Source organism: Mytilus edulis, unplaced genomic scaffold (genome assembly GCF_963676685.1).
Source record: "Mytilus edulis unplaced genomic scaffold, xbMytEdul2.2 SCAFFOLD_799, whole genome shotgun sequence".
NCBI lineage: Eukaryota > Metazoa > Mollusca > Bivalvia > Mytilida > Mytilidae > Mytilus > Mytilus edulis.
Genome location: NW_027268877.1, coordinates 16334 through 31297, shown reverse-complemented (window position 1 = coordinate 31297; position 14964 = coordinate 16334). Strand labels below are relative to the sequence as shown.

The 14964-nt window shown below is 34.4% G+C and overlaps 1 protein-coding gene across 1 annotated transcript; it reads left to right on the top strand.

Moving 5' to 3' along the window:
* Positions 1 to 473: 473 nt before the first annotated feature.
* Positions 474 to 14018, top strand: LOC139508990 (thrombospondin-type laminin G domain and EAR repeat-containing protein-like; the record flags this gene model as incomplete). Its single annotated transcript, XM_071296047.1, has 7 exons — positions 474 to 585; positions 3501 to 3644; positions 4526 to 4770; positions 5473 to 5659; positions 9836 to 10065; positions 11743 to 11930; positions 13324 to 14018. Coding segments are annotated over 7 exons (1371 nt in total), but the record flags the coding sequence as incomplete, so codon positions are not given.
* Between the last annotated feature and the right edge of the window lie 946 nt (positions 14019 to 14964).

The following is a 14964-nucleotide window of genomic DNA, read 5'->3' as shown; positions in this document are numbered from 1 at the left end:
GCTAATTGTTGAAGGCCATAAGGTAATTATAGTTGTTAATTTCTTTGTCATTTTGGTCTTTGGTGAAGATGTTGTTTCTGACATTTGTTTATCATATAGATATAAGAAGATGTGGTATGAGTGCCAATGAGCAACTCTCTATCCAAGTCACAATTTGTAAAAGTAAACCATTATAGGTCAAAGTACGGTCTTCAACACGGAGTCTTGGCTCACACCATACAGCAAGCTAATTAGGGCCCCAAAGATGACTAGTGTAAAACCCTTACCAACAGAAAACCAACAGTCTAATCTATATAAAAACGAGAAACGAGAAACACTTATGAACCACATCAACAAACGACAACTACTGACCAACAAATTCCTGACTTAGGACAGGTTCAAATAAATGCAGCGGGTTTAAAATAAAAATAGGTACCAAACCTTCACCCTTATCTTTTTATCATCTGCTTACTTTTATATTTGTAATTTTACAGGGCCAGTTACGTGATATCATATTTACTCCAGGAATCGACGCTACAACCAGAGCCTGTCCATCTAGGGTACCGAGACACACCCACATAAATAATAAATTACCTATATTTCCAGGTAAATAAGTTTACTACTATTGAGCCTCCTCATGGGCGTTTGATTACATGATTACTTGTCCGTTTTTAATAGTGATTATTTGATTACCAGACCTAATATTTCATGATAATTTCATTATTTAGAACTGTATTTTTTTATTATTTGATTACCTTGTTTAAATAAAATAATTAATGATTATGTGAGTATGTGATTATACTGGCAAATCACTTGTGCGGATTATGTGAGTACTTGACACCACATGAGGGGCCTCATTATTTAAAATTAAAGATAAACACTTTGAGAATCTTTTCGTTCTACAAAATCTCTCTCGAAAAAAAGTCAAATGCTTGATAATTCAGTCCAGTGGCTATATTGCTGACAAGCATTAGCTGCGTGTTTTGTAAGTGTTAAGAGAACATTATTGTCCTGTGACTAATATTTCATGCATGTAATCCTGATTATAAGCATTGTATGCGTTAATTGAAAGTTTTAATAATAAAACCCTGACGTGAGAAGTGCTTATTGAAAAATGTTAAAAAAAAACTTTAAGGGGGCTATTTCTAAAATACTAGTATGTTACGTTCCTCCGAATTGTTATTCGTTATTACTTAGATCATTGAAAATGAAACTTACTCTACACACCAAAGCCACTCACTGAACCATTAAAAGCTGGTTAGATACGTAGAGGAATATCATATAGACGTGACCAAAAGGGACCATAAATAGGCCAAAATAAAGTAAAGATCAACTATACCAAAGGGAATTGAATTTTTAGCCTCTTAGTAATTTTCTTAAGGTGGTACCTTACACTACAGGGAGATAACTCTGTAAAAATCAGCTAAACGTTTTAATTACGTTGTGTTGTTTAGGTAATATTAAGCTTCTCGATGATCAAAATAAGTGTTTGTCAAACTGCTATATAACCAGTGTAATTTTTCTGATAAAACGGTTGGTTCAAATTTTTTGAAATGTTATTTTTTGTCAAAGGGTCAAAGTAAATACTTTGTCAAAATTTTATGAAAATTAAACGAGCCAAATTAATTTTAGTTAAGGTGTTGAGTACCACCCTAATGTAGTAACGGAGAGTATAAAAGATTATATTAAATCGTTTCAGAACCGAACCATTGGACACCTTCGGGACTTTTAAACTTATCGTAGAAAACGTAAAAGTTGACAAATGACATATAACAAAGAGCTCATTATGAACAAAACTTCGGGACCCGTGGTATGAATGTGTGTTACCCGGTATTGAAGATGATATCATTTTGTTAAGGTTTGTCAAGCTTATATATCTGTATAAACACAATATCTAATAAAAACTGCAAAGAAAATTAGATCTCATAGAGTTTCATAACTTTATTTGTAGTGGTATTTTACTATTGTTTTCTACTGTCTATCTGTGTTCTATATGTTGTAATATCTGTTGTTAATTATGCATATAAAAAAAAAGATGTGGTATAATCGCAAATGAGACAACTTTCCACAAGAGACCAAAATGACACAGAAATTAACTACTATAGGTCACCGTACGGCCTTCAACAATGAGCAAACCCTATACAAAATATAACATGTTTATGCTTTTGCAATAGTGGTTCATCCATTCATTCAATAATTCAATGCCCATTTGAAATCATACCACACAGCTTTACTTATATTAGTACGCACCTGTGTCAACATCATGGTCGTTGAATTTAGTAATGGATTTGACTTGTTCGTCATTTTCTTTAGATATTCTTGAAACTTTCTTTTGTCTGGTCTTCAATTCCATCAATATTCACTATGGTGATATCTGGGATTACAATTATTGTAGTGGTGTCGTCTGGTTTTTATATAACCTGGAGTATAAGATTGTAGTTTTGATATTTATTAAAGCTGTTACAAATGTATCTTAATGCTAGCAAGTTAAAATGTTCGGTTAGTCTGCTTGCTTCGTTTGTATAAATATTCGCTCAAGCATTGTAATTATTATTGTCATCTGCAACCAAAAGACAGGATGGACTTCAAGTTGTATAATACATTGCCTAACTTCTTATAACATTTATAAGTATAATGAAAGAATCTGAAGCTCCGTCTATAGTAAAGCAGATGTTAATCTTAACTACAAGTAGAACACACCCGTGATATCACGGGTCCGTGACTGAATTAAAGTATATAACTATGCGGAAGCCTTATTTTAGTATTAGTATTGTCATCTGATAAAGTCATGTCGATTATAAGATACACAGTTTTTTCTCTGCTTTCAAGTCTTTCTGTTTGAACCCGTTGAACTGGAACTTATCAGTTATTGGTAAGGATTAATTATTTGGAAAACAAAAGGTCCTGGAATGGAGTATTTTTTAATCAACAGCATTGTCCTATATAATTTATAAATAAAGTTGAATTCTTTGCTTTGCTGTTTTACGTCATACCCACTAACAATTGAAAACTGTACCTATACACCTTATTTTTAGTCCAGATTTTTAGTATTCGTATTGTTATCTTAGAAAGCCTTACGGATTAAAATACTACAATAGGTAACAATTTTACAATTTAGTAGTGTCAAATTAACCCTGTGGTTATGACCCGTGTATATAGCATATTAGTCCTTAATACAACGTTTGGTAGTGCGCCTGTCAGATGCGGAACGTACAGATAAGGTAACAGGTGAATATACTATTGGTATCAGTAGCGGACTCGACCCGGAACTTCTTAATTATTGGCAATATTAATTACGTGGAAAACAAAAGGGCCTGGAAGTGGTGTAATTTTAATCTACACCTTTGTACTATATTAGTTATATATAAAGTTGATTCTGTGATTCGTCGTTTTTACGTGATGACGGCTGACAAATTGGACCTCGTAATTTTTAGTATTATAGATACATCGGGTATGGAAATATGAAACACTCATTTTTTTTTTTGGCCCTGAATTAACTTTTGTATCTCAAATGTTTTCAGACACTTATGGATCGGACTCTCCAGGACCTCAATGGGAAGATTGTACCTGGATGGACGTCGGAAACATCGCTTATGACCTCTACGCCAAATCTCTAAAGGTGTGTGTCAATGGAATCTGGAAACACGTGACTGTGGACGTCAAAGGTGACACATATGCATGTTAAATAGTTTGTAATTACTGATTTTGAATTATATTTATGAATTTTGAGGAAATAAGTTTTAATGGTTGAAAAAATAACGAAGTTACAGCCGATTTCATTGAGTGTGAAGCTAGGGATAATATATTTTGTAAGTTTGCTTGTAAGCTGAATCGTGAAGTCATTGTTAAGGTCAGGTAAACAATCCTTCTATAAGAGTAAACTAGTCCCACAGATAACCAACCTGGCTACTTTGAAAGAAGGATAGTTTACCGGACCTAACAATGACTTAACGGTTCAGCTAACAAACAAGCTGACCAAAAGTATTACCTTTGGCTTCACACTAAATGAAATTGGCGGTAACAGCTATTGGATGGATTCGGAATCTCATTATTGAAGATGACAAGGCAACTTTTGGTTTTATTTTCTTCGTTTTTTCCTTCACAGCGCAGTGTTCTTCATATTTCTTTTAAATTTTTCTCCATTTGTATCCTAAGATCAATTGTCAACCTCTTTTTTATAATCGAGTGACACGAGTCATTCGAAAAATATATAAGCTTTAAAGGCAACACTATATTCATAGGAAAAAACGACTTAATGCAACTAGCTTATGAGCTGATCTCTAATGCTGTTTATTTACTTGTAATATACTCTCAAACCATATGGATGAAATGTGCGAAAAACTAAACATTAGTAACACTAGCCAAAAACAGAATTGAAAGAAAAAAAACATGAACATGGACGTTTTTTTTTAAAATGCAGTCCTTGTTGTGATTATGATTTCAACTCTGCATTATGCTATAAGTTATTTTTTGTATTTGTTAAAATAGTTTTAAAAAAAGTTTTGTTAGCGTTGATTTTATAATTCGTTGAAATATTCTTCCACAGCCGATATTCCTAGAAAGCTAGACTATCTTGAACTCTATCAAGAAATAAAAACTCCTGGGCCCGGGATCGACGTCCATGTTTTTACTATCGATGGAGAAGGAATGTTCGCCGTCTTTGCAAATACAAGGAAGAAACTTGACGATGTATCAGGATTATATAAATGGAAAAACAAAAAGTTTATGTTATACCAAAAACTTTCAACATACGGAGCACAGAGCTGGACTCATTTCAAGATACAAAACGGGGTGAGATTAAGTATGGTTTTTTGATTTTTGATTTTTTTTTTTTTTTTGAATTCATGTACATGTACACACGTTCTTTTTCAATCTGATTGGTGAAAAATATTATAGAAATACATGTTTACAAACAACAAGAGATTTTGATGTATTGGCCTTGGATAGTTTTTTTAAAAAGATTTAATATCTAATGACCAAAAGTAAAAGGCTAAAACATAAAAAAAGACCATTTGTATTGCTGTGTTTCGTCTCAAAGTCACCACTAGGAACACAACTCTAACATCACTGCAAATTCAAGATGGCCACTTGCACCCGAATTACCAACTTCCAAGCTAGGTCCGAAGCTCACTATAAACTCGGCAATCATTTTTTTTTCTTTTGTTAGATACAATTGATATTCTTGTAGGTATGTTCTTCAACGCTCAGTTGTAGTGTTATCGACATCAAGCAAACAATTCGGCAACTTCCGATGCAAATCAATCGGTTCTCCGAACATTCCCGAAGTCGTTGCCATAACTTACAACAGAAAAAAACGAACAAACACTTCAAATCTGGTTCTTTTCATGTTCTTACACGTTAGTTGCTCTCGTCACGATAAAAATGTTTCGCGCTGACGCGGTCGACGTTTAAAAAATCAAACAATAAAGTACACCGAAATAAAAAAAAAAAAATAGAATTAAGATCTACCTACAACGTTTATTTCATTTTCAGTTTTTCCTTGCAGTTGCAAATTATGGCCTGAATGACCAGCCGCAAAGTAATTCCACCATTTATAAATGGCATCGTGGGAGAAAAAGGTTTAAAGTTTTCCAGACCATTCCAACATGGACTGCAAGAGATTTTGAATATTTTAAAATAGATGGAAAGGACTTTTTGGCTGTTGCTAATCATGCAAAAGGTAATATATAACCAATATTATAGATTTGTTTTCATATCACCGACTGCGGTTTATATGATTTTACGACAAGTAACCTAACCTGTGGTTAGGGAGCTGCCATTTGATTTTTATGGGGGGGGGGGGGGCTAGGATGAAAAATTTTGTCCTGCGGTTTTTTTTTTAGCTGTAATCTCTGTCCTGCCTTTTTATTTTTCACTCTGTTCAGTCCTGCCTTTTTTTTTTTAGTTTATCCTGACTTTTTTTACCTAAATTGTCGTCCTGACTTTTTTTTTTTGCAAGTGTCTCATCCTGCCTTTTTTTTACTCAAAACTCCTGTCCTGCCTTTTTTTTTCAAACTTCATCCTAGCCCCCCCCCCCCCCCCATAAAAATCAAATGGTAGCTCCCTTAGACACCGGAGTATACCCAAATCTTTACAATTTGGAGAGAACTTTTTCTAATCATTTTGTCGTATAATGCAAACATATAACAGTTAATTTCCCGCTACAATGGTGCTGATTGAAAGCTTGATTTTTACTTTTTTTTTACGTTGCCCTTGGTTGACCGAGTACCAGGATGTCCTACCAGAGAGAAAGTAACCTGTCGAAAAAATATGAACTACGGACTCTCTTTACAATTTGGAGAGAACTTTTTCTGATTATTTTGTCGTATAATGCAAACATATAACAGTTAATTTCCCGCTACAATGGTGCTGATTGAAAGCTTGATTTTTACTTTTTTTACGTTGCCCTTTGTTGACAATAAGATTACCAGGATGTCCTACCAGAGAGAAAGTAACCTGTCGAAAAAATATGAACTACGGAGTCGGTTATATGAAAATAGCCTATTGGTTTGTTTAATCTTATTTCTAACTCAATATTGTGTACTCGATTGGACTTTATGGGTAAATGTATACCTTGTGAATCTATACATGTACCTTTAAGGTGGTACCAAACACCTCGACTAAAATTAATTTCTGTGTTTCTTTATTCTACATTGGCTGAAGTTATAGGCGAGGGTTGAGATATAAAAAAAACATGTTTAACAACGCCGCATTTTTGCGCCTGTCCAAAGTCAGGAGCATCTAACCTTTGTTAGTCTTATCTGTTTTTTTTAGTTCATTTATATTTTTGGAGTTTAGTGTGACGTCAATTTTCAGTGAACTAGTACACAGTTTTGTTAGGGGCCATCTGAGGATTACCTCCGAGTGCGGGATTTTCTCGCTGCGTTGAAGACATATTAGTGGCCTTCGGCTGTTATCTGCTCTCTGGTCGGTTTGTTGTCTGTTTGATATTTTCCCTATTGTCATAATACTCACGATTAAAGTGGTGATCAGACGGAAAATGGATGAGAGCATCAGTCCTCCTTTAAATTTTCAAAATTGCCACTGATAAGTGGCGCCCTTTTTATTGATATTCCGAGAGAATTTTTAGTTAATGCGAGATTTTTGCACGAATTAAGCCTGGATTCTCGAGACGTTTTCAGTGACTTTGTTCTGATAGTGGTATCGCTTATCAATGCTGCCTAAAATAGTTTGCCATAGATATCTTAGTTTTCTGACACAAACGGTGAAGCTGGTTGAAAAGTCGTTTGGTTTAACAACCATTGGCAAATATTTCATGCACATTTTTAACAAGTAAAATTTACCATTTCGTATGATTTGGCTTTTATTGTATATTTTTTTATGCTGTTAAAAGACAGTTATGAAAACTTTCTCCTGTAAATACTAAAGAACTTGTGATTCAAACAGATTATCAAACTTTTTACATTTTTGCTGAACAAGTATTAAAATTAATACTAAATGCTAACTTAAAGAAAGATAACTCTAGTCATCAGCTGAGACGGGAATACAAATACATTATTTGTTTATTTGATTGGAACATAATTCTATATGAAAATTTGTAGTATATATTTATCAATGCGTTATTTTTTTTTAATGATTTTGAAACTCTTCTTGTCATGCATGTCTATGAAGTTTTTTGTGCACCGAGTTTACCGTACGGTACGGTTGAAAAAGAAAGCGAGTCTAATGGTTAGATACTAGTATGACAAAATAGACGTAGTAGCCTTTTCAGCTAGCAATGAAGATGTGTTCTATCTTTTTCTTCTGTAAAATTGAGAATGGAGAATGTGCCAAAGAGACAACAACCCGACTGAAAAGGAGGAAACAAACGAAGGCCACAAAAGGGTCTTCAACGCTTCAACGCAGCGAGAAAATCCCGCTCCAGGAGGAAGGCCTCAGCTGTCTCCTCAATAATAAAGTGTACTAGTTCAGTGAAAATCTATTAATGAATTGAATTTTTTAAAATACATACAAGACTAACAAAGGTAAGGGGCTCCTGACTCGGAATAAGCGGGAAAAAAAACGCGGGGTTTGACAAGTTTTGTGAGATATCAACCCTCCCCCTTATACCTCTAGTCAATGTAGAAACACCGCAACACGCACTGTTAAACTCAGTTTAAAAGAAGTCCTCGACGTTTGTTGTGGGGGTATGTATATTTGAATCATAAACGAGGGTATAGGTTTCCCTCGTGTCTACATTCTACAATCTGATTGGTCCAATTTTCCCTAATATTTATTTATAATGCAAAAGTTTGAAAAGTAACAGACCTATCATTTGATTTGTATGGGGGCTAGGATAAAAATATCGTCCTGCATTTTTTTTAAAGATGTATCTCTGTAATGCCTTTTTATTTTTCACTCTATTTGGTCCTTCCTATTAGTTTATCCGGCCTTTTTTTACATGATTTTTTTTAAATTCAAATTCCTGTCCTGTCTATTTTTCCACTTCAAACCTTACATCAACCAAGAGGCTGTCAGAGCAACAGCAAACCGGATTTATTAATTATATAATAGTTCTTGAAAAACTGGTCATTATCGTGATATATGGACTGCCCACAGGACAGTGGTATTGACTAAGATAGTGATAATGACTGAGCCGAAGGCGAGGTCATTATCGCTGTCGCAGTCAATACCACTGTCCTACGGGCAGTCCATGTATCACGATAATGACCAGTTTTTCAAGAACTATTATGTTTATTTCATTGAGAAACCATGTTTTGGAAAATTCTCATAAATTCAAAACGCCTAAAGCGAACTCGAGTAGTTGTACGATTTCTATAGTAAAGAGTGAAGACCAGTCGTAGTAATACTGCCATTCATTTTAGTGCGATTTTTCAGTATATAAATTCTTAATTAAGTTCTCTTTAATTTTACAATTAACGAAAAAATATAATTAACAATTCAACAACTTAAATGTTATATTAAAAACAGTAACATGTTTTATAAAAGGTACATCTTTCTAATCAGAGAAACCACGCCCCATCGGTCATTAACAGAGAAACCACGCCCCAACAGTCACTATCAAACGGAAACCACGCCCCAACGGTCATTATCAGACGTAAACCACGCCCCACCGGTCCATATCATGTAAAAGTTCATTAACGACCGGTTTTCTGGTCCGTTTGTTCTGTTAATGACCGATGGAATTTATTACTGAAGATTAATGAATGTCCATGTGACCCCTTTTTATCCAATAAGAAAATCTTATTCTCAACCGATATGAAATAATACTTATTCGTGTCCTGGCATTTTTTAATATCACAAGAACCAAACTGATGCACGGTTAAGGTTATATTAATCAATATCAAACTTGACCTCCATTTTGTCACCAGTAACAACATATGAAAATTTTAAAAGCTTTGGTTGAACGATTTATGAGTTAATGCACGGACAGGACTAGAAACGCCATTTTTCAATCTTTCAAGAACCATAACTCCAGAACCGAAAAAGTCAAAATCGTCATTATTAAACTTGGCCTCTGTTTTGTTGTCAGTAACAACATATTAAAATTTTAAAAACTTTGGTTGAACAGTTTATGAGTTAATGCACGGGCAGGACTGAAACGCCATTTTCAATCTTCTAAGAACCATAACTCCAGAACCGTAAAAGTCAACATCGTCATTATTGAACTTGACCTCCATTTTGTTGTCAGTACAGCATATTAAAATTTTAAAAGCTTTGGTTGAACGATTCATGAGTAAAATGCACGGACAACATTTTGCTGTAGCCCGACCGCCCGCCGTGCATCCCCAAATCATTAATCGACAGTTTTGTCACAAAAATCTGTTTAATAAAAATCAAATGGTACAAATGATAGCTCCTAGAATACAGAATTATTTTTTATCTTATTTTATAGGTTCAAGCCAAGATGTTGAGTCTGTTATTTACAAATGGAACCCATCATCACAATTATTTGAAGAATTTCAATCGATAATGACTACTGGTGCTTATGACTGGACTTATTTTACTGTGGAAGGATACCATTTTCTCGCCTTAGCACAGGCTTTTAATGGGATTACTACGTTTTTTGAATCTAGAATTTATGTCTTTCAGAAGAATGGCTTTTACCTTTTTCAAACAATGGAGGTGAGAAAAATCTATTATATATTTACAATATCATAAATATATTAACAAAAACGAGAATTCTTTAAGTACCTCTCCATGAGACCAACCTATTAGACAGTCCTCAGCAACTGGGAAATATATGGACAGGAAAAAAACGATTGCACCTTGTATTTTCTCACTTTTATGGTTACGTATTTGTCAAAACCAAATAATGGGCATTATTAACATGGGAGGTAAATAGTAACAGCCGCCCATCATGACGCGCATCTCTGAATCGGAATTGGGGATTAACATTCGATACTTCGTGAAAGGAGCTTGACGTGATCTCTGTATGATCTCTGCACGTAAAAGAACACAAAAATCAATGAGGATTTTTGCTCTTCTGCAGCAAAGTAAAATTCCTGTGCCCTATCAATCAAAACTTCATTTTCCATTGCAAGTTATGATTATCATCCTTTATCTCGATCGACCCACTTTGTACAACTTACATGTACCTGATTAATGAATGGTTCAATGTTTTATTTGTCCTAGTAATATTTGCCACTGGACGTGAATATATATTTACCACTGGACATGAATATATTTGCCACTAAGCTTGTATATATTTGTCACTGGACGTGAATATATTTGCCACTAGGCTTGTATATATTTTCCACTGGACGCGGGGAATATATATTTGCCACTATACGTGAATATGTATTTACCACTATACTTGAATATATTTGCCACTTGAAATAAATATATTTGCCATTGGACATGAACTTATTTGCCACTAGACTTGTATGTATTTGTCACTGAACGTGAATATATTTGCCAATATACTTGAATATATTTTCCCGTAAACGTGAGTATACTTGCCAATGAACAAATCAATCAATAAAACGAAACAAAATACATTAACGATACCAATATCAGTGCACGTAATGTGCGTTTCGACAATTTATGTCTCTTCATTGTTGCCAAAACAATTGAAAATAAAAAATCTGACACAGAGCTTTGTTATAAACTAAAGAAAAAAGGTTTACTCAAATGATTTCAAATTTAAGGGATAACTGCATTGTTTATACGCTTCGAGTGCATCAATCGGTTTTTAATCGCAAATTAAGGGACGACATCAAAAGTTCAATGAAGGATAAAAAACTTAATTCAAATAGTTTTTTCACTGACCCCCCTACCCCCCTATTAACTTAATTTGGGAAAAATTGATTGACCCATACTGATATATGTAAAAATCAATGTCGGATAACCAAATCTTGCAGCAGTTCAACCCCCCACCCCCAAACTATTTTAATTAAGTTTTTTATCTTACATTGATCTTTTGATGTCGTCCCTAAGTTTAATGGCAAAAAATATTAAAACTACAATATTGTTATCTCCATTTCTATAATGTGAATTACTGCCAGGAAAATTAGTTACGTTTTCCAATCAAAATGAACGTTACAAACGAATTTTCATAAAATTTGTATTAACGGAGAGATGATTTCTGGATTTTATTTGCTTCTATTTTCATATATAAATTACTTAGCAGACAAATTGTGTTACTATACTGATTGGGATTTTTTTTTACTATTTCCGGCTCAACGTTTATAATGGAGTGTCCAATCAAAATGAAGGTTACAATTAAACAATTTGTTTTAACGGAGTGATAACACTTGGATTTTTATTTGCTTCTATAGTCTTATATAATTTACATTGCAGACAAATGGTGCTACTGATTGGGAATTTTTTACTATTTCTGGCTCAGCGTTTCTTATTGTAGCCAATGCGTACAACTACGGACCTCAGAATTTCAAAAACAAAAATACCTACCTCACAAACTCTGTCCTTTACAGACTCAACATAGATAAAAAGGGATTTGAAAGATTCCAAGTGTTTAGCACATACAGGTAATATATATTTACAGATTGCATGTGAAGCACGGTGTGTGACCTTTCTCGAGCACTTGAGATTGCCGTTATTGTTGGGGTTATTTTTTGCCTCTCTTTTATATGTATGGAACTAAATTATACTTTTTTAAGGGCTTGGCAAACTGCTGAGCTACCACTTTAACGTAGACGTTTGATTTTTGCGAACCTTAATCGGGCCCCCCTTTTCAATTATTAATTTTGATTTTTCGTATCGTCCTTTATACGTACATGTAACACTTGTCGTTATATATATATATATATATATATATATATATATATATGCAATTGCCCATTTTGTTTGTACAGCAATATTTACAAATATATATATTTAATCAATTAAATTGTCCATCAAGATCACGGTCAAAAACATATTATAGTTCACACAATGTGCAGCATATACAGTATAAGTTGTGAAGACAGTTTGATGATCTCCCTTTGAACAGTAATCTGTGCAAAGTTGAGGGATGATACGGGGTGCTAATTTCTTAAACTTTGTACCCCCTCACCCTTCTACCAAGATTCCATTTTGTTTATACCAAATCCCCAAGTGTTAACTTTACTACCATATGATCCAGAGGCGGATTTAGGGGGGGCCCAGGGGGCCCGGGCCCCCCCTTTTTGGGAAAAAATTTGGTTGCTTATATAGGGAATCACTGAAGCGTGACTTGAGCGGGCCCCCTCTTAGGTCAGTCAGTGGGCCCCCACTTATGAAAAATTCTGGATCCGCCACTGAATATCCAACATCCCCGCTCATTTACCCCATAAATCCCACCTTCCAGAAGCCTGTCATATGACATGTCAGACTACGTATACAAGAATTTAGTTTTGTTTCTTTCTAAGTCCAGTTGAGTGTTAATTCTTTTCTATTGATGACAATTCGTACCTGATTATTTTGGATTTTTTTCAGTTCTGTTGATTAAGAATTCTTCTCCATTGAAGACAATTCGTACCTGATTATTTTGTTTATTTTTCAGTGCTGTTGATTGGGAATTCTTCTTCATTGGTGACAATTCGTACCTGATTATTTTGTTACTTTTTCAGTGCTGTTTATTGGGAACTCTTCAACATTGATGACAATTCGTACCTGATTATTTTATTTTCAATGCTGTTGATTGGGAATTCTTCTCCATTGATGACAATTCGTACCTAATTGTTTTGTTTCTTTTTCAGTACTGTTGATTGTAAATTATTCTCCATTGATGACAATTCGTACCTGATTATTTTGTTTCTTTTTCAGTGCTGTTTACTTGTGAATTGTTCTCCATTGATGACAATTCGTACCTGATTATTTTGTTTGTTTTTCAATGCTGTTGATTGTGAATTCTTCACAATTGATGACAATTCGTTACTAATTATTTTGTTTCTTTTTCAGCGCTGTTGATTGGGAGTTCTTCTCCATCGATGACAATTCGTACCTGATTGTATCTAATGCTCAAAATGGCGGGAATGAAGAGGAACAGTTAACTACAATATACCGGTGGCAAGGAATGGACAAATTCGTTCCCGTTCATAAAATGTCGACGCTTCCAAATACTGACTGGGAAGTGTTTCATGAAGGAAACGATCTGTATTTTATTTATGCAAATGCAAAGGGTCGGACTTCACAAGTGCTTAAAGCCAGATTTTATCCAACGTGATTCATGTTCCAAATCGGAACTATTCGGAATGTTCGTAAACGGTAGAAACGATCGGATTCGTTATATCTTGTTCTCTATAAACAATAGCTTTACAAACATACGGGGTCGACCTTTCTCTTTCTTCACGAATCACACAAACTGTAATTATCGACCTGTTCTGTGTAACCTGATCTATACAAACACTCTGACAATTTGTATAGGAGTAGAGGGCCAACGTCCCGGACTGTTGATCGCCGATGAAGTTTTAAATCTAAAGTTTTACATAAATATTATAGATTTATAGTAGAAAATTGTCCGCACGGCGGTATACATTCGAGTTACACTATAGGAAGTATACCCCGTTAATCCTGGAATGGTGTTGCTAATCTCTGGTATTTTATGAACCAGTTTTATGATTTGGGTGTATGAATAAATGAAATGTTAGATTGTAGACAGCTGTACATATTTGATATTATTTATTTCAGGAACAGATGCAACATTTCTATCAGCATACGTACTTAAACACGTGGGCGCCAATGTAAACTGAATAAGATACACATTAAACCAACAAGTTTAAGTTTTAGTAAAAGTGCGATAAAAAAAATACAATTGAAAATTCGCTACCAGATTGCAGATGTCATGCCATTGATACGTATTCTATGCGAATTGTTCCATAAGTCTTGAATTAGTGTCTTTTGTCCGAGGTTGTGAAAAAGATATTCTGTAGGCCAAGTTTTCATGTCCAACATTTTTATATAACTCGGAAACTCGCTAATCACACACCCTTACAAAAAGTAAATAAGAAACCTTGTAGAAAGTTTGAGGGCCTCAGTGGCCGAATGAATTAGTATTCAAACTACTTTATCACAAGGTTCGAATGCCGCACGTGGCAGGTGCACTCGACTCAAATCTTATTGACTAGGACTGTCAGCGTTTCAACCGAAGGTCTCAGGTTCTCTCTTGGCATTGTGGATTTCTCCGCCATAATTTAATTATATCCGATCGCAACGAAATAACACAATAGTGTTGCCAATCAATCAATAAGTTTGACTTGAATCGGATGATGAATTACAGTATACTAAAGGATGTTCGCTTGTCATATTTTGGAATTTTTGTCAGATTTTCAGAATCCTCTGGTTATATCCATTTGAATGCCTTAAAAAGTTGCCCATTGGCCCCCATCTTTTAAAGTCTTACAAAATCTTTGTTCTTTTTTAATAGTTTTTGAGAACTTCAACTTGTCAATGATAAAGCTACGAAAAGTCAAGAGAGAACATTTTCCCGCCAAAATTTCATTTGCTAATATCTCGAAACCAAGCACATTGACCTATATATTTTTTTTTGCTTTTTGGATTCCTTTATAAATCACCTATGATATCAATATATGCTAGTGTTAT